Source organism: Pituophis catenifer, unplaced genomic scaffold, assembly GCF_029215685.1.
Source record: "Pituophis catenifer annectens isolate HBS135680 unplaced genomic scaffold, rPitCat1.0.hap2 SCAF_1, whole genome shotgun sequence".
In the NCBI taxonomy this organism is placed as follows: Eukaryota; Metazoa; Chordata; class Lepidosauria; order Squamata; family Colubridae; genus Pituophis; species Pituophis catenifer.
The window spans coordinates 102,954,530-102,981,636 of NW_027256881.1; the positions used below are offsets into that span (position 1 = coordinate 102,954,530).

General features: G+C 36.9%; 1 protein-coding gene across 1 annotated transcript in view; it reads left to right on the forward strand.

Moving 5' to 3' along the window:
* Window positions 1-458: 458 nt before the first annotated feature.
* Window positions 459-27,107, forward strand: part of PREP (prolyl endopeptidase) — a 59,212-nt gene continuing 32,563 nt past the window's right edge. The window contains exons 1-7 of the mRNA XM_070953717.1: window positions 459-565; window positions 6,502-6,576; window positions 9,826-9,959; window positions 10,194-10,324; window positions 10,619-10,828; window positions 12,123-12,244; window positions 20,484-20,589. Coding sequence (XP_070809818.1) covers window positions 521-565; window positions 6,502-6,576; window positions 9,826-9,959; window positions 10,194-10,324; window positions 10,619-10,828; window positions 12,123-12,244; window positions 20,484-20,589 — 823 coding nt within the window. The 5' untranslated portion in view covers window positions 459-520. The remainder of the gene's footprint in view (window positions 566-6,501; window positions 6,577-9,825; window positions 9,960-10,193; window positions 10,325-10,618; window positions 10,829-12,122; window positions 12,245-20,483; window positions 20,590-27,107) is intronic.

Here is a 27,107-nt window from a genome sequence, read left to right on the forward strand (position 1 = left end):
TCACACCAAAGCTTAAACCACAAGGGCTGGCTTGTGTAACACGCTCAGCTAACCTGTGGCAAAGTACTAGGTAGGTGGATCAGGTATGGTGCGAACCCAGCCTCGATGCAAACCACGCATACGGCGAAGCGTCACCCGGCGCAACCGGTCCAAACAGCTTCCTTCGCTTTTGGGCCGGTTGCGGAGCTCTCAATTCGCCCTTGGCTGGGCAAATCCTTCCCCGGCCGGGGCGGAGACAAGAGGCCAGCCTGGCTCCGGTGGCTTACTGTAGGGGGAGCCATGCGGCGGCTTGAGTCGCCTCGCCTCGATTCTCTTGCCTTTTGCCGGAGGTGGAAACTCCTCGTTGGGGATGGGAGGGTCTAGCCGCTTGTGGAGAGCTTGCACGCCCGTCTCCGGCTGAAGAAGGGCGGCGCTTTCCTCTGCCCTGATCTGCCTGGGTCCACCTCTTCCTTCTTCCCGCCCCTTTGCTATCCGCACCGCCGAGGTACTTGTCGGCTTCTCCTGCTTTTCCCTCACCAGCATGCAGGTTTTCCAGTACCCCGAGGTGTTTCGCGACGAGACCTCCGTGAGTATCGGCGTCTCTGCCCCGCCGCTGTCTTTCTTTTTACTCCCATGCGAGCCTCTCTCCAGCTCCCGGCTTCCTGCTCTTAACGCCTTAGCGTGGCTCTCTCTCTGTCTCTCAAGATACATTACTATTGTACAGGTAGTCCTCAATTTACGACCACAATTGAGCCCAAAATATATGTTGCTAAGTGAGACATTTATTAAGTGAATATTGCCCCATTTTACGACTTTTGTTAAGCGAATCGCTTACCATTTGTTAAGTGAATGAGTGTAGTTGTTAAATTATTAAGGCAGTTGTCAAGTGAATCTGTTTCCCCCTTTGATCCTGCTTTCTCAGAAGGTTGCAAAGAGGGATCACATGACCCTGGGGACACCGCAAGCATCATAAATGTGAATCAGTTGTCAGGTGTCCGAATGTAAATCACGTGAGCATTGGGGATGCTGCAATGGTCATAAGTGTGAAGAAGGATCATAAGTCACTTTTTTTCAGTGCCATTGTAACTTCGAATGATCACTAAGTGAACTGTTGTAAGTTGAGGACTACCTGTTGTTCAAAACCATCTTCCCCTCCGTATTTGGATACTTGAGATCTTAAAAGAACAATTGCATTTGACAAACACCTGAACTAGTTGTGCACTTCAACAAGCACCTAGATCAGTTGTGCATTTGAATGAATACCTACAGCAGTGGTGCAATCCTCTGAGGGTTTCTAACACTGAATTTTGGGGGACAGGAAGAGATCCAGCTGGTGGGTCCCTGTATTCTCTGGCCACACCAATTACTGAAAGCAGAGACATTCCCATTAGTACTTACTTTGATCTGGTTGCTCATTCATGGTACCTTGGAGGCCGCTTATATGGGGGGAGGGGAATTCTGTGCCTGATCTTGGAAGTTTAGTGTTGCCACATCTTCACCATACCCAAGCCTAAAATTAACACAAAACCTGTTGTTCAAGAAGAGAAACATTTGTCTGCCAAATCAGATGGCAACTATAACCATGGGCTTGTTAATAGTAGGTAGGTTGATATGCTTGAGGCTGTTCCTCAGGTACTTTTTCTGCAACATGTTAATTCTCTACATCATGACGTACCAAGTGACAGTGAAGATGGATGACATTGTTTTCCAGCAGAGAGACAAATCTACACTATCTTTTATTTCCTCCTCACAACAGGTGTATTCAAGGTTGATCCCTGTGGGCACTTCTGTGTAGATTTCATGGGCGAATTCTTAATTGTAGAAGCTGAAAAAATTATATTTGAGAATGGGGAAAAATAGGCAGCATTTCACACCTTAGCAGCTCTACTGCTCTGCTGTCTGTATTTCTGAGCAGATCCCTAACATCTGTAATGTGTCAAAAGAAATTCTGCATGAGTACATACCCCAGACATTAAATAAACTCTATTCTGATAAAGTAATTGAAATGCATTTGGAGCTTCCTCTTTCTGCTATGTTGTGAAACTGTAATTTTTTTCTTCTGCTTTTTATACCCTCTGACACTGAAGTAAATCTATTCATACTGTAAAAATCAATCTTACATCTTCATTTTATTAACTAATAATTGGCAAAACTTCAACTATTGGTCTTGGTTGACTCTCTCATTCATTCATTCATCCATACATCCATCCTATGTGTCAGCACCTGAATTCAAATCCATACAATATTCAGATCTATGTAATATCAGGCCTATAATCAGGCCTTCCTTTAGCATTTACAAATGATTTGAAATAGCTGTTGATACCCCAATGATTTTAGAGATATGCAAGTTTGACATCATAAGGAAAGTCACCAGTTTCTTGAATGTATCCTCATCAGCACTTCCCTTTTCCAATTTATCTAATTTGCTTTGCTTATTTTCTGGGAGAAAGTTCTGACTCTTTTATATGTTTAATATCTTCTCTGGTGCCAATTGTATTTTTGAAGAGGGGGATGATTGTGCTAAATGTAGAATGGGATGGCATATTAAGTGCCATGTAAGGTAAGTTTGAAGAAGTCTGTTAGAACCAGAACTTGGCTTAGCATTTACATCTGGTTTCCGACAAAAAAAAAAAAAAACCTTGCCCCTTGTGGACAATGAGTTCATTTAATTACTGCGGATGTGCCTAGTGACCATGGTGATTTGCTTGTTGTTTTCTGCAAAAAATGTTGTAAAAAGAGGTCAGTCATGTGATGACCTACTTAATGACCAACATGACTTACAACCCTAATTCTGGACTTAATTACAGTCGTAAGTCAATGCTACCTGTATGATCATAGGTTCTCAAGATGAGAGCAGAAATCTTGATAGGCTTTTTTGTTAATACGTTAGTATTAACCTCACAAATCAATTAATAAACAACGTTGGATCTCTGTTAATGCTTTTCTTCCTGTGTATATGTGAGTGTGTGTCTGTGTATAGATATACTCTGTGTCTGCAATTCAGTGTTGACTAATGTAACTGTATTTTCCATGGAACTTACATATGCTTCCTTTCTGAATAAAATTGCTCTAAATTGAGTAGAAAGACTGCAGTTTTGTGTACCCATTGCCAGGAGACCAGCAGGTTATCTTTGATAAAGAAATAATAAGCAGAGAAAGGATAGCAATCTGAAGCATGTTATCAGTGGTTCTACTGATGTCATGGAAATGAATTCCAAGTCTTTGTAATCATTCTCTGGTCAAACAATTACTTTCGCTGAGAGATTATCTTGATAAAGATATCTGAGTTCTATTGCTGAATATGCGCTAATCCTGTTTTTCTTCTTTTGGGATTACTATGAAGGATGGCAGATTCAGTCCTTCAGAAGGATATAAGTGACTGACATAGGGTAACTGTAAATGCAAGCCAGCTAACCTGCCAGCCAGCGATCTACTATATTAAACTGGACTTTAGAGTACCTATTTATTGAGTGCATATGTATTCATTGTACCATTTTCTTTTGAAGGAAATAATGTGATGGGGAAACACAAAAAAGGAGTTAAAATTGTAAGCTCTTCAAAAAAAAAAAAATAGGGATAAAATAAAGGGATAAAAAAGAAAACCAAAGAAGCAAAGCTAAAACTACATCATCTCCTTTCATGTTACCACTTCAGGTCTTTCAATGGTTGCAAGCAATCCTTACGTACACTGTGTTCATGCACTGCTTCATACATTACTTCTCACCAGTCTCTTTTTTAGAATCTCATCAAAGCAGCCAACCATGATATTCTTTGATGTCTTCTTGATCCAGTCACTCTTTCTTCATATGTTTGTTTCTCAATTTGGTATTTATTCGCTGTATATGACCAGGCCATTCAATATACAGTGCATTCAGAAAGTATCCAGACCCCTTTTACTATTGTCAATTTTGTTATGTTGCAGCCTGATTCTAATATCACTCAGTATCGCATAATGACAGTGAAAACAGAGTTTTAGAAATGTTTGTAAATTTATTAAAAAGAAAAAACTGAAATAACTTTGTTATGGGGTACTGAGTGTAGATTAATGAGAAAAAAATGAATTTCAATAACTTAGAAACAGGCTGCAGTATAACAAAATTTATAAAAGTGAAGGGGTCTGAATACTGTCTAAATGCACTGTACTTCCTTCATTTTGGTGATTCATTTTGTATTCAGTTCATATTTGTTTAGCACTGATTCATTCTTGAATCTATCTCTTTTTGATTTCCAATTTCAAACTGTTTTACTATGCTTGTCTTTATTTATTCATTTATTTATTTTTATTATGGCTGCCTACTCCAAGAGATTTTACTTATTTTGTTTCCCTCAGCCAAACACTTCTCACTTCCATATAAGGAAGCATGCATTTTTCGACATGCAGATTTACTTTTTTGACAAACATTAGCTGCAGAAAACTACATACAACTCATATTACTTTTGTCACTTATTTTACCATTTAAAATTTATCTGACCATTTTTCAGCAATATACTGGTAATCTTGTTTTAGTCTTTTGCCATTTTCCCTATGAAATACAGCTATCTGCATTAGTGTATTAGGTTCCAGTTCATAATCCTTGTTGCATTATACAGTTTATCTAGCTCTTGGTGCAAATGATTTGGGTTTTCATCCAATACAGTACCATAAAATAAAAGTAAATTCATATCTCCAAGCAACATACTTCTAATAACATTGCAAGCATTCCTTATTCATTCATCCATAAATAGACCAAGCAATAAAGGGAAAATCACACATCCTTGATTTTCTTCCTGTTCAATATTGAATCATTAGTTAAGGATTCTATTTTTTGTTATGCGTGCTTTGCTTCCATCATATAATATTCTTGCCACTTTCAGCAACCAACCTTGGACTCGGAATTTGTATAAAATATATATATTTCAAAATGACTGAATTTATTATACACTTTTTCTAAATCAACAAATGTATAATAAACTACTTTCTTGCATTTGTCTGGTTCTTATGACTTGCTGAAGAGCAAAAATCAAGTCCAGACACTCTCTGACTAGCATTAACCTGCAGCAAATTTTGTTCGTTGTCATATTTCATTCCCTTCTGATTCAAATTCTGTCAATAATTTCCCAGATATATCTAACACCTTGTAGTTTTTGCACACTCCCTTGTTACTTTTCCACTTGAAAGAATGTTGTCGTAAGTTGTCTGTATAGTATGGCACAGTTGATGTCTTCAGACATATCTAAGGCCTTCCATCACTTCCTAGATGAACCACATCTATATTTTAATATATCCATAGCTGAGTAAAAATATGTTGCCATATTCCAACATTGTCATAGCGTTTATGACTTCCTTTTCATTTTTTTCTGGGTCACTTACATTGTGAACAGTTTCAATTCAATGTAAGTTGATTAGTTGAATAGATAGGATTGCAATCTAAATGTCATATCTGTGTGGAACCAGTGTTTTATCTGGTGATGGATTTCTTTAATTCTTCGTTGTAGAAAACATGAGGTCTATCTGGTCTCAGCGACTTGCCAGCTTCAGCACTGTTACATACCTTGATTAAATCATACCTTTAATCATACCTTGATTAAAAAGGGAATGCGAATGGGAAACATGCATTTACTCTCCATTTTTTTAGAAATATGCAATTTTGTGACACTACAGATCCATTATAAAAAATACCTTACAGTAAAAATGCTTTATTGTGAAAATTGGGGTGAGAGATTATTTCTACTAAAAGAAACTATCCACTCTACACTAGTATATGAGTCTGTAGTTACTCTCTTGTAATGAAGTTGTAGCTTTTTATTGAAAAGTCTGTCTTGAAATATTACATAGAATAAGTTATATAAATGGAATTCCTGCTACAATTTATGCAACATTATTAGAACATTAGTAGCTTTTTGGTTTCTATGTGTGTAAACTGATGTTGATCCTGTGAAAAATTGATTATTTTCCTGACCATAGAAATCAGTAAAATAATTTAAGAAACTTAAATTATAGAATCATCCAATTAAAATAATAAATAAAACAATTCTCTCTTTTGATAATATGTATGTTGGCATGTCCCAAAGTCAATGTGTCATATGGAGAACATCGTGGCTGATAGGCGGGGGAGAAAGAAGTCCTCTACATGTAGCCATGTTACTGAATGTAGGAATTGTAAAAGACATATCTTCGGTAACAAAATATAGTGATCTGTATTTTTGGATTATTTTAGTCCACTCTCCATCCTGTATGTCTTTTTTTCCTATCAGTGTTCAGTTGAGACAAATGGCATTATATCCACAGACTTCTGTGATAGGATCACAAATGGCTACATTCAATGCTTACTATTGGAGCTCAAGTTATAAACAATTAATTAAACAATTATTTGGAAGAATTTGCTCTGCAATCAGACAGATGGATAAAATTATTTACCTTCTCTACCTGCATTATCTACTTTCCAAAAAAAATAACTTTTTAAATTCCATATAACAAATTCTAATATTAGAGAACTGTAGAGTATTTTTTTACCCATCTCTGTTTCTTTTTTTCCCCTAAAGGTAGATGACTATCATGGCTGCAAAATATGTGACCCTTATAATTGGCTTGAAGATCCTGACAGTGAACAAACAAAAGTAAGCATGAACAATAACTTTGGACATCTGGAACTTCTATATAAACCTTTGTGAATTTTCTATATCAAAAGCCATTTAAAAAGGTACATGAGAAGGATTTGAGGTTCAACCCTGGCATTTCTAGGCAGGACTAAATAGAAAAATTGTGGAAAGTCATTGCAAATCACCATACACAATTATGAACATAAATGGGCCAGTAGTTTAGTCCTTTTGATTTCAGGTATAAAAAACTAAAAAAAAAATAAAAATTGAAGGATTGCTGCTAGTTAAATGATAAACCAGTACTTGGTTTCCATAATTATTGGACTGAGGAATTCTATACTTTCATTAGAGTTGTACAGCAATTGCTGTATTGCCTTGGATTTATGGAATAAGAAAAGCAGTAGCATAGTAAAAGGCACTGGGCCCCAAATTCGATTCAATTCAATTCTGAATAGAGCTAGAAGGGACCATGGAGGTCTTCAACTCCAACCACCTGCTCAAGAAGGAGACCCTATACCATTTCAGACAAGTGGCTATCCAGTCTCTTCTTAAAAACCTCCAGTGATGAAGTATCAACAACTTCTGAAGGCAATCTTTTCCACTGATTAATTGTTCTCACTGTTAGGAAGTTTCTCCTTAATTCCAGATTGCTTCTCTCCTGGATTAAATCTCCAATTTATTATATGAAGGACTTCCCCTGTCAGGAATTGAAGACTAATAAGAAAATGAGAAGAACAAGCGAAATAGTATATTGTTTTGAGAGATTCCTACAAAGCCCAACCAATATGATCAGTGGAAGGAATGGTAGAAATAGAATCCAAAATATATGGAAGTCACTGAATTGCCTAATTGTTGGTTTTGGTTCCTTTTCTCTTTCTAGTATTTGGTGAAATAACAAAAGAAGGAAGATTTCAATTTTACACTTGCCTTTTCTTCCCCAGTTGGCTGCTTTTCATTAAAGAAGCACCAAGCAGTGTCTCTTTTCCCATATACGTGTCTATTTTCACCTTTAAACTAGCATCCAGCACAAATTCATTTGTTACTAGGCCCTTTTAAACTCAGTGAGTCTTCTCAGTAAATATTCATAGGGCTCTGCTGGAAACTCCATTGAATGCAACAAAACTTACTTTGAAATGAATTAGGCTGTCCAAAATTAATACATGGTTTTGTTCTCATCGTCTTCTGTTTTTTCTCTCTATAAAGAACACCTGGGTGAGATGATGCATGAAGCTGTATAAATTATACACCTTTTCACCAAAGCAGTAATTAATTTTTGCATTCTACTTTGCAATTAAAGTGGATTAAATTTATCTTCTTACACAAATATGCTTAACATAGGTTAAGTACGTTGTAGCTGTTACAGTTCAATTTTTTTAAAAAATTACAATAAAGCTACTTGAACTCATATTTGTATTATCTCCTGTTCCAGGTTAGACATAACGTATGCAGAGAGAAAAGTAGTTTGCAAAAAGCTTTACATAAGATTAAACAAATACAAACAGCAGTAAGCAGTGGGTGTGTACAAGTGCACACATGATACAGATACCTGGAGAGTTTGCATGCAGTTCCTTTCAAGTGGCCAGAATCAAATGCAGTGGGTGAAAGTATAATCAGGTTATACTCCTAAGGTCTAAGTGCCATAGGTAGATTGGCAGCTGGTCCACAATCGGAACTGCAGAGTTTCAGGATACCAAAGGATTATAGTTTCAAGTGCATAGAGTCAAGATACAAGTGAGACTTGTGATGGCTCTTTATGTACACATAATCCTCACTTCATTATTGTAATCAGGGCTGGAATTTCCACTGCTAAGTGATGCATTCACTATCGCTCCAACAACAACAAGACAGGTAGCATATAGATTTAATAAATAAATAAAAATGAAGTGTGACATCATGTGACATCACCCTACTCCGCAACAGAAATTCCAGGCTTCCCGTTGCTTTTATTAAGTGAAATAGTCACAAATTCTTAAGTGAGGATATCACATAGACACCATTTGTGACCTCGTACTGGCTTCCCATAAAGTTAATTTGTTAGAACCAGCAAAGATCACAACTGTGGGATGCTGCAGTGTTATAATTGCAAATGGGGCACTGGTGCGCATTGCAACTGATGTAAATATGAAGATTATAGCAATAGCAATACTTAGATTTATATATTGCTTCACAGTGCTTTATAGGTTTACAGAGTCAGCATATTGCCCCCAACAACCTGGGTCCTCATTTTACCGATCTCAGAAGGATGGAAGGCTGAATCAACCTTGAGCCTGGTGAGATTTGAACTGCCAAATTGCAGGCAGCCAGCAGGCAGCAGAAGTAGCATTCTAACCACTGAGCCACCACAGCTCTTATCACTACTTATTGGAAGTTCAAAAGATTGCCAAAGAGTAATTGTTAAGTGGGGACCACCTCTAGAGACAACCCAGTGAAGGCTAAGAATGCTCTTGCATTGTTGTTCATTGCAGCACATGGCACATTCACACCTGGGTGGATACTCAGCTCCTGTTCTTCATCCTCTGATTGCAGGTGCGGCTGCTACTGATGGCTGCTAGTCATATAATCAGATGCTTGAATGCTCACAACTTCCTTAGCTAAACCTGTCTGGCACTCCCAAAGCAGGCTCTTTGGTGTCAGAATTTTCTGAGTCAGGGCTGACTTCAGTGTATTAAGTTAATAATACCACTTTACACTAGTTTGCTCATTCTGGGCGTGTTGATCAGCACACCCAGAAAATATAAAGTAAATATATAAATGTAAAAAGATAGTTTCAAAAAATATGCTTGGAGTCCTTTCATTGAGTTCCTTGATGTTTAAGAAAGTTGTATGGTGTGGCACTTGAAAAAAGCCAAAATATAGAGTTGTCAGTGAAAAATGATGGCCTATTTTTTTGGAAAAGTCTATTCATCTTACAGCAAAAAACCGTGCCACCTTATTTTTGCACTGAAAAAAAGCATGATAGATAATTAGAAAACTGGATAGGTTGTTCCGGTGTCCAGAAAATTAGGTGACCAATTTAGCTGGATTTTTTTAAAAAAAATATTAAGTTTACAATTCAGTTTAGTTTGGATACTATTAGGCTTTATGCCTAGTGGAAAATTTTTGCTTTTTGATAATGTGAAATACAATCTTCCTCAAATAATGGATGAGTTGCATTTTATTCTAATTTTGAGGTGAAATTATACACAATCAGCACATAACTTTTCTTTCACTATTCAAATCAACATATATGTTTGTCTAATTGGATATATTGTGTTATTTTTTCCTTAGGCATTTGTAGAAGCCCAAAATAAAATAACCGTGCCCTTCCTTGAACAATGCAGTGTTCGGGGACTATTTAAAGAGCGAATGACTGAACTATATGACTATCCCAAGTATAGTTGCCATTTCAAGAAAGGGAAAAGGTATGTCAAGGCTTTGCACATGTCAGCAAACAATTGATTTGATTCATAGACAGAATTGTTGCTGGTAATGCTCAGGATTGTTATTGATGTGCCATATGTTCACTGAGTCTCAATACAGTAATAGTTACTATATGTCTATGGTGTGTTTGCCTTTATGATTATTTACTGGGGTAATGTTGGTATCTAGATTTGGCTTTACTTAAAATTAATAACAGCATCACACATGTCTTCTAGGTATTTTCACTTTTATAATTCTGGACTTCAGAACCAACGAGTATTATATGTGCAAGATTCATTGGATACTGATGGCAGAGTATTTCTTGATCCTAATAAGCTTTCAGATGATGGCACTGTGGCTTTACGAGGTCAGTATAACAGGTTTCCTTTGAGTTATGAATAAAGATGTCACAAATCACAACACATGCATATGTGCACATTCTAAAAAATTTAACTCCTGTGCATCTAAAGAACATCCAGGTTTGAGAAGTTTTATCTTTTGCTTATGTAGTAAAGAAATAGTGTAGCTTTTAACTATGATTGTTAAGAATTCTGAGACTTGTATTACCAACACATCTGGAGAGACACCAACTTCAAAAAATTGAAACAGAACAATGATCTAAAAGAAAATATCACTAATATGATTTGTAAATAACCTGCAGGTTTTGCATTCAGTGAAGATGGTGAATATTTTGCATATGGCTTGAGTTCCAGTGGATCAGATTGGGTAACGATTAAATTTATGAAGGTGGACGGTGCTGAAGACCTTCCAGACACATTGGAAATGGTAAAATTCAGTTGTATGGCTTGGACGCATGATGGCAGAGGCATGTTCTACAATTCCTACCCCAAAAGCGATGGCAAAAGTGATGGTGAGTGGCAGGCAATAGGAATCTAACTTAACCTATCAACAACTTTTTATTAACAATCTTAACAATCCTATATTAATATTATATTATAATATTAATATTATATTAATATTAATAATATTAACAATCCTGGACATAAATTGTTTCAAGTTCTATCCTCAAAATGATGCTATAGAGCATTGCACACCAGAACAACTAGACACAAGGACAGTTTTTCCCCGAATGTCATCACTCTACTTAACAATTAATTCCCATAACACTGTCAAATAATTTACTAAGTCTGTATTACTATTCTTCTCTTCCTTACTAGTATCTATCTCTTTCCACTTATTACTATAACCATGTTTCTTGTATCTTTAAATTTATATTGTTTTTATCTTTTTATTCTTGATGAATGTATTTTATTCTTCTTATGTACACTGAGAGCATATACACCAAAGACAAATTCTTGTGTGCCGAATCACACTTGGCCAATATAGAATTCTATTCTATTTTAACCTTCAGCATCTGGGTCCTGTATCTCAGGGCTCCCCAGACCCTGGGCCTGGACTGGTTAGGAACCGGGCCTCACAGCTGGAGGTGAGCGATGGGCAAACAAGTGAAGCTTCATATGTACCTGCAATTGCTCCCCAGTGCTACAATCACTGCCTCAGCTCCACCTCAGATCATCAGGCATTAGATTCTCAGAGGAGCATGAATACTTCTGTAAACTGCACATGTATGGATCTAGGTTGTACACTCATCCTCCCTCTCACACACAGTCTCTGAAAAAATAGTCTTCCATGAAACCGGTTTGGGGACCTCTACTGTATCTAGTTCAAGACAGGTTTCTGAACTTCAAGGGTAACTCAGAAAGTCTGCTTGCCTGCTGCCTCCCTCCCTCCCTGGGCTGTCTTCTCTTCCAGTGCTTTAGCTTCCTTGATTCCTATAGTTTTTCATTCTACCTGACCATCTTTAGTAACGCATCTTGATTTCCTGAAATCACTGAGGTTTTAAGTTACAGCCAAAATGATGTTTCACTTCCCTAACAAATAAATAAGTAAGTAAAAGAAATATGGCAGCTTACTTTTAAATAAAAGCAATAATGTAGAGATACTATACTTAAGTAGTGATGTAATTATCCCTGTAGACAAGAGAAAACCTTTTGGCAAGTAGGGCTGGTATTTCTATGAATTACATAATTTGCTACCTTTCAAGTTGAACAACTTTTACTCTGTAGGAGCTGCAAATTCTTATCATTGATGTTTTTGAACTACAACTTGCATACATGTAATCAAATATGCTGTTTCTCCCACAGGCACTGAAACAGCAACCAATTTGCACCAGAAACTCTACTATCATGTCTTGGGAACTGACCAGTCAAAAGATGTTTTATGTGCCGAATTTCCTCATGAGCCAAAATGGATGGGTGGAGTTGAGGTATGACGTAGTCTTTGAACAATCAACTTAGAATATTGGTAGATGATAAAGTAAAATAAACTGTGTTTAGAGACCCAGCTGTTGTTTGGCAAATACATTGGCTCTGTTTCTTGTTTCCTTTGCATTAGTCAAATATGATGTGAATAATTCTTTGTTCTTCCCAAAATTGTACATGTTAACCTTTTATTCTTGCTATACACCAATGATGCAAGAATTCCTGGTGGCCTTAACTGACTCCTCCGATGTTTAGTGCAATATAGGACAGTAGTGGCGAACCTATGGCACATGTGCCAGAGGTGGCACGCAGAGTCCTCTCTGTGGGCACACGAGCTGTTGGCCCAGCTCAGCTCCACCACACATGTGCACATGCCTCCCTCCAGCCAGCTGGTCTTCGGCTCTCTGTCGCACAAGCACAGTGGACAGGACAGGGGTAAAATGCTCCCCGTTCGGACCGGATCGCCCGATCCAGTAGCAATGGAGGTGAGTGGTTCGGAGAACTGGTAGCAAAAAATCCCTGCCCCCCCCCCATGCCCAGCTGAGCCGCGCGATCATCAGAGGCTTTTTTTCTTTTAAATGGTTCTGACGATCCAAGCTGAGTTGCCTGATCAGCAGAGGGTTTTTTAAAAACCCTCTGACGATCAGGCAACTCAGCTGGGATCCTCAGAGCCTTTTGAAAGCATTTTTTTTACAACCTCTTCACTGAAGAAGTTGTAGAAAAAATATTTTTAAAAGTAAAAAAAAAATTGGCCATGCCCACCCAGTCACATTACACCCCCCCACCAAGCCACGCCCACAGAACCGGTAGTAACAAATTTTAGATTTCACCACTGGGGCAGGGCGCATGTGGGAGTGTGTGTGCATGCACGGAGGCTCATGTTCAGGGGCCACACGCACATTGCATTTTTTGGGGTTCACACACACACGCTTTGGGCACTCGGTCTGGAAAAGGTTAACCATCACTGTTATGGGATAAATGAGTGGTTAGTTTCAAAAGACTAAAGTGATGGCTTGGCCAAAAAAAAAAAACCTAGTAAGATGAGTAGAGTGAGAGGCACAGGAGACTGAATATATGAGGAGTTTTAAGTATCTTGGTGTAATATTCCAGGTTATATGCTCATCAATAGAACACATAGTTCTACATGATTTTAGAAGTTCTTGACAGATTTAAAAACTCTTCTGTGTAATTCTGCCATGTTGAAATTTGTCAGAGCTCTACTTCAGGTAATCTGTGATTGATAAATGGACTACCCCAATTACATATAACTGTTAGCCTATGGTCCTTGAAAATCTCTAAACCATAACCAAAATTATGTTTGGGGGCCTACACAGAGGTTTATTGCTTTTAGAGCAATTTTGTTGGCTGAGAAATGTGTACTTACAAGTATAGTTTTAATATAGTTTTAAGCATTTTTAAGTCAAATGTAAATTCAGTGGGATTTACTGTCTGAGAGAATGGGAATATCTTTAGTGTCTTCTGGTTAGATCTTCAGTTCCAAAATATTATCCTGTTTCCCCCAAAATAAGACATCCCCTGATAATAAACCCAATCGGGTTTTTGAGCACATGACAATAAGGCCAAGCACTTATTTCAGGGTTCAAAAAAATATAACACAGGGTCTTATTTTCGGGGAAACATGGTATCAATGAAAAAATTATTGAAGAATGATGTCTCATTTTGCTAAATTTATTAAATTTGATGTAATAACAGGAGCTTGCACAGCAAAGGTATATATTTATGTGAAGGAATTAATAACTTTTGATTATATAGCTGCAGGTGGTTCCTACGCTTGCAGCCTTAGCTGTTAATTAAAGACACTTGCTTTGTCGTTCTGTCAAACCTGATTATTTGTTCTCTTCCTGACACATTTTGACTATTAATATTGCAAAAATGGTTGCTAATTCCACATAAGGTGTGTGATGTTAAGTACACTCTTAGGATGTTTGAAAACCTTTGCATACTGTGAACCAGATGAGAATAAAAATTGAAATGGATGCCCATATTAATTGAAGTAAAAAAAAAAAATTGTCCCAAGAGCTCCTATTTTATTGGTTAAGTTGAATAACATACTAGATGTAAAAGGGTAAATAAACAAAACTATGGATAAATGTTATGAATTTAATAAACTTCGGAAAGAGTTAAGAAAATGAATCACCTACAATTACTTTCAAAGCCAGTTTGATATAATTTTTAATGCATCAGGCCAGAAACCTGGAATCTGTAAATTTTACTCCCATCTTGATCTAGACATTTTGTCTTAGCCTTAGTGAGTAGATAGTGGCAAACCATTTCTGAAAAACCCAGCCAAGAAAACTGTAGGGACTTGCCCAGATAGTCTTGAAATCAGGCTCATGTGAAAAGAGGAGGAAAAAATACATTGCATTTCAGTAATCTCTCCTTCCTTCCAATCTGTGCCTTTTTAGATTTCCATGAAATGTAATGTTTTCATATGTAAAATGAAAGTTTTAAAGCCATTGTCATTATTGAATGACCCTGTGACTTTCATTGGCTTATGTATCAGCCAGGGCCACATTTTGGCTTAGCATGCTTTAACTTTAACTTTTATTAGACTTCTATACCGCCCTTCTCCCGAAAGACTCAGGGCGGTGTACAGCCATATTAAAACACATAAAATTTACAAAATTTAAAAACCATTAAAATCAAATATACAAAAATTTGGCCCACAAATTAAAAAACTAAAATACACCCATTAAAATTCATATTCACGTTTGTTTCAACAAGCCAGCCCGGGCGCGGCGAAAGGTGCTCAGGTCGAGGATCATATGCACATCAAGGGGCAGCTCGTTCCAGAGGGTGCCCCCACAGAGAAGGCTCTTCCCCTGGGCGCCGCCAGTCAACATTGTTTGGCCGATGGCACTCTGAGGAGCCCCTCTCTGTGGGAGAGTATTGGCCGGTGGGAGGCTGTCGGCGGCAGAAAGCGGTCTCGTATATACCCCGGTCCTAAGTCATGGAGCGCTTTAAAGGTGGTGAGCAACACCTTGAATCGCACCCGGAAGACCACTGGGAGCCAGTGCAGGTCGCGCAGGAGAGGTATTACGTGGGTGCAACGAGTCGCCCCCATAATCACCCACGCAGCCACATTCTGGACCAGTTGGAGCCTCCGAGTGCTCTTCAAGGGGAGCCCCATGTAGAGAGCATTACAGTAGTCCAGACGGGATGTGATGAGGGCATGAGTGACCGTGTGCAGAGCATCCCGGTCCAGAAAGGGACGCAACTGGCATATCAGGCGAACCTGATAAAAAGCTCCCCTGGCCACGGCCGTCATATGATCTTCCAAAGACAGCCGTGTATTCAGGAGAACACCCAAGTTGCGCGCCCTCTCCATGATGCTAACCATCATCTCTGAGTTTAGTCTAATTCACAGGATTGTTATAGGAGAAAAATAAATTATGGTTAAGAAATAGCTACATTCACTGTCTTGATTTCCTTGTAGGAAAGAATAAAATAGCCTAACAATTACCTTTTGTAATAATGCCTTTCTCTTTTTAAAAGTTTACAAATAAGGGCAAAGGTTCCTAAACAGCTGTTGCTCAGCAGCTGGCAACACCAGAACACCAGAGCCAGTCAGAACTTGAATGGAGGACTACCATATTGGGATTCCAAAAGACTGATTAGATTGGAAAGTTGAAAAGAACATCCTGGAACAAAACTTTGTCAAAATATTTATGGTGCAGTCAGCAACACTAAGATTATATGTTCATGAAGATCAGCCCAGCTCAACTTGGTTTTACACTTTTAACTGATCTCTGCTCCTCCGTATCTTTTCCTCAACTGTATCAGTTCTAGCTGGAAGCAAGTATATTTGATTGGAAATAGAAATGAGTTTGAAATACGTCCCAGAAGGTGGCGCTAGTAAATGGTATGATTCAGGTGAAGCAAAAAGCCATGGTGATTTTAAATGGACTTGTCTTATACTTGCTATTGTTATAGAGAAGTTCAACTTATTGGACAAATATAATATATAAAATTGGAGTGATTAGATTACTCTATAAATATTTCTTCTTCTATCCTGGTCCCTCTTCAAGTAACTCAAGAAAAGCATCCAACTTTCAATGAGTGTGCTTTTCTTAAATGTTTTTATTATAAAAGCCTTATTTCTGTATCTAGAAGCATTTGTCGTAAAGGACAAAGGAATAGTTTAGGTGAAACTTTTCAATAAAATAGTGCAGATAGAGCTAATGTAATGAGATTATAAAGCACTTAAGAACAGTAGTGGTTGAAATCTCAGGGATGGGATTGTACAGTAACAGGAGACGTGATGCATTAGATTTTCATTAATGTTTTGAATTCTGGAGAGTTAAAAACAGACAGACTGGTTATCTCTTCAGGCAATCTTCCAGAAGAGGAAATAGAACAGTTGTGCTGGAACGTAAAATCTCACACATGCGTTCTTGGACCAATTGAATTGTAGCACTGTTGAGATAACAGGATGGATGAGAAATCAGCCTAAAGAAGGCATGGAAGCTAGACAGGGTAACAGCAGATAAAGGAAGCAGTCAGGATCAGTGAACTAAAATCCTTGGAAAGAAACCAAGTATTGGGAAAATTAAGACTTGAGGAAAACAAGATATGGAACATGTATTTATAGGCTAACCCTTGAGTCTCTAGGTAGAGAGATTGAAACCAACATAATATTACATTAAAAAAAACTAAATAGCAGATCAAAATCCTCATTCTGGACTTAAGGTCCACTAAAGAAGAATGGTCTTAAGCCCCTTCCAAAATGCCAGAAGATCAGGTGCCATGTATATTTTTGAGGGGAAGATGTTTCATGGAACAATGGCTATGACAAAAAAAATCCTGATCTACATTTTGGGCTGGAATCTTTAACAAGCCCTCTTTAGATGATTGAGTAAACAGAATCATATTTAGTAGGACTCCACACACAGGGCTAGAAAACTTATAAAAATTTTGTTTTGGATCTTATTGTGGAATAGGCTCAAAGAAAATGGGACAGTACTAATCTGACTTTGGTTGATCTCAAAACAATGCTAAGCAGGATTAGTCGTAGTTAGGATTTTGATGGAAAATCAATAGAAAAACCCCAGTGTCCTATTTTTTCCCCTCAGTGTTTTTAATTTAAAAAAATCTTATTTTCTAGAATAGGCTTAGTTTTTTCCTTCCAAATGGAAGACCAGTTTGAAAACTTGAATCTGTCCTGGAAGGGTGGGGGGAGGCATTTTAATGAAAATAACCTGCATATCAACAGAATAATTTTGCCTTTTGATAGTTCCTGTTCATTTAAACCCAGAGGCTTTTATGTACAGAACACTCAGCTGCTATCCTCTCTACCTGCAGTTCAGAATATTTATGGGGCTGTACTTGGATGATGGAATATACCTTGAGGTTCATTTTTGAGCCTGTACCTTATCATCACAGATTTTGCAAAACTATTTGCTAATTATCTTTGCTTCCTATTGGCATTCAGTGGCGCTTAAAAGTTTTGAAAATTAATTTTAAATAATTCTGTATAAATATGATCTAAAGCATAATCTCCTCTCTCAAATCCTAAAAGATAAACCCATTAGAGTCATTCTATGAGGGAGATGGGCCAGGGGTGAAATCCAGCAGGTTCTGACAGGTTCTGGAGAACTGATAGCAGAAATTTTGAGCAGTTTGGGGAACTGGCAGTGGAAAGTTTGAGAAGTTCTGAAAACCAGCAAATACCACCTCTGACTGGCCCCAGAGTGGGGTGGGAATGGAGATTGTGCAATATCCTTCTCCCAGGAGTGGGGAGGGAATGGAGATTTTGCAGTATCCTTCCCCTGCCTCGCCCACCAAGCCACGCTCACCAAGCCACGCCCACAGAACCGGTAGTAAAAAAAATTGGATTTCACCACTGAGATGGGCCACTTCTAAATATGATATGTTAAATAAATAAATAGAACCAAAGGAGTTACAAATATTACACAATAAATAAATAAAACCCATTAAACAAATGAGTCATAAATATTACATATATTTATTTATTTGCTGGTGGATATGATCTAAATTCAAAGGGGTTCACAAACTTTTAAGTAACACTAGAGGTACATTGATGACAATAAAAATGAACTTCATTAAAAATGTATCTGGTTATAAATTTTATAACTTTGGCAGAATATATGTACCAAGTTAGAAATAGGGAGCCTTTTATTTTCCATTTAAAATTTGGCTCTGAAGACTGAATGTCCTGATTATGTCCTGACTAAATAATGACCTGATATTACTGGTGAGGCAGGCTGAAAATTTCAGTCCATTTTTATTGCATCTCTTTTTTCTTTAATAAAAGAAAAAAAAACCCTGTGCGGCTGGAAATTGATACAGGTAGTCCTCAATTTATGATCACAATTGAGCCCTAAATTTCTGTTGCTAAGCGAGATAGTTGTTAAGTGAGTTTTGCCCCATTTTACAATCTGTCTTGCCACAATCCTTAAGCGAATCGCTGCAGCTGTTAAATTAGAAACACGGTTGTAATGTGAATCTGGCTTTCTCATTGACCTTGCTTGTCAGAAGGTCGCAAAAGGTGATCACATGATCCCAGGATGCTACAATTGTCATAAATATGACCCCAGTTGCCAAGCGTCTGAATGGCTCATGTGACCAAGGGAATGCTGCAGTGGTTATATGTGTGAAAAATGGTCATAACTCACTTTTTTCAGTGCCTTTGTAACTTCGAATGGTCACTAAATGAAAGATTGTAAGTCAAGGACTACTTGTAATGTGCAGGCAAGTTTTGGCAATGCATCCTTGGGAGGACCTCAAAAATTCATCCCATGTGAAAGTTTTCCCAACCCATAGTAAGGCAATGCAAAAATGTGGGACAAATGCCATTGCTTCTCACTATTCAAACAAGTGAGGTGGAGGGAAGTGTCTGCGAAAGCATATATGCATAAGGGCCAATAATGCCCATTCTTTGTTTATCTTGCATAAAAATATCTGCAGATGGGTTTTTCCACATAGAGTCAACAATGTTTTCTCTTGATACTCTTAAATTCCTTCGTGCTCTCAAATGAATTGATGAAAAGATGTAGCAATAAAGAGACTTAATTGTCATTCCGCCTGAATTTCTACATTGTAGAATTACATTAAGAGTGTGTTTTGGGAATCTCACTAAGCAAAGTGTTATCCACTCTTCCCCAGTTTAGCAGGGAACAGTGAGGAATGCGCAATGGGGATTCTTGAACAAAAGTGAAATGTTTTCAAAGACCAATTTTGCTTTGATAAACTGAAAGCATTGTGAGCTTAGAATTAATATTCAGTATGAACTTTACCTTGGGGATATTAGATGCTTTCAGCACTTTTAAAACTACTTGCAGAAGGTTCCAAATTCAGATAAGAAATTCTGGAGAGCCCAAGACCACACAGGGACTGGGATGACATACTGTATTACACATGATTAAGTTGCTGAAGAAATAGCAATTGAGCACACCAACACAAATTCAGATAAACCACGTTATGGCTTAATGTCACATGTGGACCCAGCCAGTCGATTATGCTAGATTAGCTGAAATAATGGTCTTAGTATATTTCTTCTAGCTCTCAGTAGAATCTATTTGCTACTTTGAGTCATGATTTTATTCAGAGAGATAGAGTCTTATGTGGCACTGACTTCTTCTGCAAATTAAATTGGATGTTGCCAGTTCTAATATCCCATTGCAAGTGACATTTGTTTGTCCCAGGGCTTCAGTAAATGTTGTAACCTTCTGACACAATGTTACCAAAGACAAGTATCGTGTTTTGACTTTTTCTGTGTCTGAAACAAGCTAGTGCTCCCAGACCTTTTTCTTGTTGTTAATATAGCTATCATCTATCTATCTATCTATCTATCTATGATTATTATATATATATATGATGATTATTATCTCTTTTATTCATTAAACATGAAACTCAGTTTGACTGGTGCTAATGACTAGTGCTAATGGTTGATGCAAGTTGCTGCAAATCCTAGGTATCAACCAAGTACCTTCTTAAAATATATGATGTTCCGAGTAACAGTTTTTTGCAGTTCCACTGGTGTTATTGCAGGAAGCTGCAATTTGTTGAAGTGTTTTGTAAAATTCTTGGACATGGTACCAAGTGTCCCGATGACAATGGGTATCACTGTTACATGTTTCATCCATAGCCGGTAAGTTTTGATGGCCAGGTTGCAATATTGTTGTTTTTGTTGTTGTTGTTATTATTTGCTGGTGGTATTTTTTTTTCTCTTATTGACATTGCTTTAATTTTGGTGATGCTTAGGTATCTGATGACGGGCAATATGCTTTGCTTTCTATACGGGAGGGATGTGATCCAGTGAACAGATTGTGGTACTGTAAACTACAGAAGGAATCAAGTAATATAACAGGTAAGATCACTCCTTTTTAGATTTGCCAAACCTTTGCTTAGTTGCTTGCAGGGTGGATTTGATTTAAATCGTGTCAATTTAAATCATGATTTAAATCACTAGTAAAAAGACGATTTAAATCAATTCGATTTAAATCATAATTTTTAAAGAGCAACTGTCATCTCTGCTACTCCTTTGACCCGCTGTTGACTCACCGATAGTCCCAGTGTTGCAGAATATACAGCCTTGTGCTACATAACTAAGCTCCATTTCATGCTGAATAAACTAAATTATTTATGTATCTTAAATAGAAAATTATCTTACGATAGATTTTTACCCCAAAAGTTTTTTATTAAAATAAATTCAATAAAAAAAAAAATCTGATTTAAATAAAAAAAATCCGATTTAAATCAAATAAGATTTGATTTGGATAGCTCTGCAGACAAGGCATTGTAATTTAACACCAGCTGTCTGCAATTAAGGTAAATTCAAATCTCACCAGGCTCAAGGTTGACTCAGCCTTCCATCCTTTCTAAGGTAGGTAAAATGAGGACCCAGTTTGTGGGGGCAATAAGCTGACTTTGTATAAAATATACAAAAGTATGAAGGCTATTGCTTAACGCACTGTAAGCCACCCTGAGTCTCCGGAGAAGGGCGGCATATAAATCAAATTTAAAAAAAATCGATTTTTTTGATTTTTTTAAAAAAAATCATTGATTTTTATCCACCCTAGTTGCTTGCTTGATTTCAATGCTTGAATCAGTACAAATGTAACTGACCTATAGCAACCATTTATTATATTGCAAATCGGCATTCAAAACATATAAATAACTGGAAAAATATCTTAATAACATAATTATATCTTCATCTTTGATGTAGTAGAAATTGGAAGTAATAGACGAAGTCCATTTACTGTTTAACTCATACATAATGCAATGTTATATACTGTATGCAAAAGATCCTATTCATGTTGAATGGACATTCAGATCTAATCTCTTCCTCCCTAGTCTATTAAATTGGATTTCCTGTATAGGTCCACAACTGAGCCCCAAATTTATGGTTGCTAAGTGAGAAATTTGTTAAGTGAGTTTTGCCCCATTTTATGACTTTTCTTGCCACATTTGTTAAGTGAACTACTGTAGTTCTTAAATTTGTAACCTGGTTGTTAAATGAATCTGATTTCCCAAGATCCTCCTTTCCTTCCAAAGGAGATCACATGACTCCAGGACACTGCAATGGTCATAAATGTGAGTCAGTTGTCAAGCATCCTAATGTAAATCACGTGACTGTGGGGATGCTGCAATGGTCATAAGTGTGAAAAATGGTCATAAGTCACTTTTTTTCAGTGCCGTTGTAATATTGAACAATCACTAAATGAACTGTTGAGGACTGCCTGAATAGCCTTTATGCTCAAAATTTAAGAAACAGTATATCTCTTATTTCTTTTTCTATCAGAAATAAGCTATGTTCTTGAAAATGGGCTAGCAGTGGAGAATTTCCTTTGTTATACATGTCCCGCAAAATCAAGACTGATGTGATGCCTGGGAATATGAAAGGGGAAAAAACTTTCTTAATGGACTACAACTGTACAGGATTCACACATCTATAGTCATATTACTTTCATTGAACTACAGCACTGCGATTGTTATATAAATGAGTTATGATTCCAAAATTGAATTTTAATCTGGATTTAAAATATAAATATATTTACTTTCTCTTCATAGAAATTACCTGTGCTCTGTTCATGGTGGTAACATATAGAATAGCTTTTCCCATGATGACCTTCAAATATCTGTTGGAATACAGCTTCCTTTTTCAGGCAGCATGTGGCTAGAGATAATGGAAGAATGGCATCATAATTATTATTGCATTGTACTCTGCTATTTCATCTTGTGAACTTAGTTACATTCCTTATTGAACTGATAAAACCACATGGCGAAAAGTGCACTTGCAGACTAAATTGAAAAGACACTCACAGTCTGTTGGTGCATGATGTGTGATATATAACCACCGAGCCTTAATTACATACTAGCGGTTCTGGAAGATTAATTTGCTTTCATTCCGAGTACAGTTCCAACCTTAACAAATGGACTTCATAAGGGAAACATGCGGGAAGAGGATGTAGCCTAATATTCTTGTCATTTCTCAAGCTGTCTGTTTTTGAAATAGGGCTTCAAAACTCAGAATAAAATAAGGTTCATTTCTATATGTCATGCACTTGACTGCTTGCTAGGAAAACTGGCTCTCAAGTTTTAATGTATTTGTCCTCTTTACAGTTTCCCTCTCTGGTGCGATAAGCTTTTATTCTCAAGATTCTGAAAATCTTAGTCTTGCCTGTTGTGCATGCAAGCTGTTGTAGGGTGCCTCTTTTTTTCTTGTGGGTTTTTCAAATTAAAAGTATAATCTTAATAGGAAGTCACATGGCTTGGTGGACTGTGGCATAGTCATCTTTTTGTAATAGTTGAATAAAGAATCAAATTAACTTATTATGTCTGATTTAAAAAGTTAGAAATAGGTCCCCTTAAGGTTACAGTTTAGATGAACTTCTATTAGCTCTTTACAGCAGTCACTCAAAATGTTTATTACAGTCAAAGACCAGTGCAATTAAAAATATTCAAAGAGTTGAGAGTTTTGAATATTCAAAAATATTCAAATATACAACTCAAGTTAAAAGTAAAGTTCTAGAATAGAGTAATAACAAATAACAAAAAAAAAACTATGTTAAAATCATAATTTGGTAGCCTATCTGTCAGTTGCATGTACACAAGAATATAGCCTAAGCTAGGAGTGTCAAACTGGCGGCCCGCAGGCCATGCCAACCCTACCTTCACAAATGGGGAAAACATCGTGAAATGTCACGTGACAGCAACATGACGCCGCGAGTTTGACACCTGTGGTCTAAGCTATATAATATATTAGTCCTGAAATTGTGAATGCCTATAGTCATTAGGTACTAAAATGCAACCAAATGATATCAAAATATTTGGTGAATTAATTATGTAAAATAGCTATAATGGTTTATTCATCAGGTTCCAACTAATTCTTGGTGCTGCTGTACAGAATCTAGTTACCTGCGCTATGACTATGATCCATTCGTCTTTAAGCAGCCACTGAAGATAAATGGTGTCGGAATGGCCAGGATACCTATTAATTACTAGGAAAGCTCTTAAAGCAAAATTAATAACTTACAGCATATAACCTATGTTTTATATTTATATAACTTAATAACTTAAATTTTACAAATGCAATTACATGCAAGTAATTGCATGTTACTAAGACTGTCTTCCATGGCAATAAATACCTGTCAAAAACCTAACTTTAAGAAAATTTTAAGATTTTCTTAAATTAGGTTTTAAGAAACCTAATTTTAAGAAAAGAGACTTTTCTTAGAGCATTATTTCAAAAAATTATATCAGCTGAAGTGAAAAGCCTGACAGGTAAATACAAGGAATGTTTGGGGGCATATTGGTGCCCATATTGCTGCCTGTAAAGTATATCAAACAGCATCTGCTCAAGTTTTTAAAAAATGGATATCAAGGAGAAAGGATTGTATCAGCGGCAGCTTGGAATAATATAGCTGCACAAACAGTTGAACTAATTTTAGGCATTCTGTAAATGCCCTTTTCTACTTCCTCTGAACAAATCTGATAGCTGTATCTTTACTGTTTTTATGATATATTTTTAGCAATAGTTGCTATTCCTAGATGGGCAATTTCTACACCTTGGTGTTCATGTTGTATGTTGGGTAATACAATACAAGCTGTTTTCCCTCTTGTTATCCTTCCAGTGAATGCTCATTCTGTTTGATTACTGACAGTCTCTTGGATTTCTATTCAGTTTCTATTGACACATTGATAGTGTCTTGGTTTCTTTATCACTACATTGAAACAGTATTTTGGCAAATTTTGATGTTACCTGGGAAACCATTTCTGCTGTTTAATAATGCGCTCTCTCTGCTTAATTCTGTGAAAGATTGTCCTTCTCTTTCTCCAAGATTCCCCACTGTGTTCCTTTTTGCTTAGCAGAAGCAGAAATGTGTAATGCTGATACATTCTAGTACACAGTCGAAGTAGCAGCACTTATGGCTACCTACTTAACTCAAATAGAGAAGCAACTTACAGCTAAGGAGAAATTTCCTGACAGTGAGAACAATTAACCAGTGGAATAGCTTGCCTTCAGAAGTTCTGGGTGCTCCATCACTGTGTCAGTGTATAAGAAATTATGAGCTGGGATAGCCATAACAACAAGTCAACCAATGGGAACTGTTTGGTGACTAAGAAACAGGATCTGTTGTGAGCCATGGGAGAATATTGCTTCTGTGATTTCTGGTTCTGGATTCTGCTTCTTGTCCTTGTATTTGCTACCACGTTACAAGAGCTGCATGGGCTGTATTGTATACATGCATCATGTTTTATATTTTGTATACAGGTATAAACAGGTTTCTTCTATAAATGAATCCTGCTGAATTATTTTCTTGTATGCTGGTTGGATTGCCGCAAACTCAAACACACTGGAAGTTTTTAAGAAGAGATTGGTCAGCCAATTGTCTGAAATGGTATAAGTTCTCTTGCTTGGATGGCAGATTGGATTGGAGGACCTCCGGAGTCCTTCCAACTCTATTCTGTTCTGTTATTCTTTTATTCTTTCTGTGATCACGTATATCCATCCCATCAAGCCCAATGAAAGTCCCAAATGGTATAGGATCTTCTGCCATGGTCAATAGAAGATCTCTGAAGTCCCTTCTAACCTATTATTCTATGTTCTATATTCTATGGATAGCCTTGGAAAAGGTACAGTTTCATTAAGGAACATTGAAAAGATGGAAATCCTATAGATCTCATTTGCTGACCCGTTTGAGGAAGCTTCACCACTAGGCCACCATTTGCTCAATATACATTCAATATATAGGTTGAATAAATAAGGAAAGCCTATACAGCTTTGTCTTACTGCTTTGCCAGCCTGGAGCCAGGCTGTTTCTCCATTTTCTGCATATACTATGGTTTCCTCACTTGCATATAGGCTTCTCATGAGCACAGTTAGATGTTCCATTTTTTAAAACAGATGCCACAATTTGTTGTGATCACAATCACAAGCCTTTCCGTAATCAGAGAAACTTTTTTCATACTCTGTGATTTTCTGAATTAGCAGCGCGTATCAGAAATAATGTCTCATGTTCCTCAGTTTTTCTAAAGCCAACTTGAACATCTCACATCTTTTTTTCCATGTAGGGCTCCAATCTGTGTTGGATGATCTTAAGCATTATTTTTCTGGCATATGAAATTAAGGTTATTGGACAATAATTTGCGCACTCTCTTAAATCTCCTTTTTTTTTATATTGGAATGTAGATTGACCTCTTCCAATCTGTTTGCCACTGTGTTGTTTTCCAGATTTGCTGGCATAGCTTAGTTAGACTTTTTACTGATTCTTTTTCTGTAGCTTCCAATACTTCTGTAGGTTTTCCATCAGTTCCTATAGGCTTCCTGTAATGACCAGAGCACCAATCTAATTTCATCTTCTAGAACTAAGTACAAACTTCTTGAAAGTAAGGATCTAAGATATTGGATGTTGACATTTCTACTATACAGTGTTTCAGTATATTCCTTCTTTCTGTGATTGGTCACTAACACTCATGGCATCTTTTAGCATACCAGTTCAAAGTTGGAATTTCTATCTGAGTTCAGATATACAATATGATAAACAGGGAGAAGAATATAAAGATTTCCTTAATCTTCCCAAATACAAACAATTTTAAAGATATTTAACTCTGTAGATCTATTCTGATAAACTTTGAAATTGAAACACAAGATTTTAACATAGCTGGGATTGGACCAAGAGTCTGCAATGAATGCTTTTGAAATAGCTCTACCATCATAGTGCAATCCATTATTTCCATATTGCTGTTGTTGTAATTGAATGTCCTGATCATTACAATATACTGTAGTTCACTTCAACTATTTCAGGTTATTAACATAAGGACATTCTACTTCATCAGTCTAGTAATTTATTTAGGCTAGGGTTTTATTTCTATAGAGGGCAGCTAGTCAAAAGCCAATATAGAAAACCTTACTAGATCAGATGATTGTCCCATCTAGTTCATTATTTTAAGTTATACAGAGGTTAATCTCTTCAGGTAAGAAAAGATGTGTAAAATATGGATAGGAGAGTGATGATATCCTATAAAATATGTTCCTTAACAATTGGCATATTGCTATATTCTTCATGACTTGTCCTCTGTAAAGACTGTCCAAGTCATGGCAACTTGTGTGATTGACTTCCCTAGTTTAGCAGTATGCTATGTGAGGAAATACTTTTAAATGTTCTGAATCTTACATTGTTCAGTTACATTAAATTATGTTGGATTTAACACTGGAAGAGACAATAGAAATGGTGACATCTGAAGCCATTGCTTGAGACAATGAATTATTTCAATTAGCAAAATTTAGTAAGATTTTAAAGAAGCAAATAAAATGTACTGATATTAGACATGTTGGAAATCTATCTACAGCCGAATAACTGCATATTGTCTTGGTGTAAATTG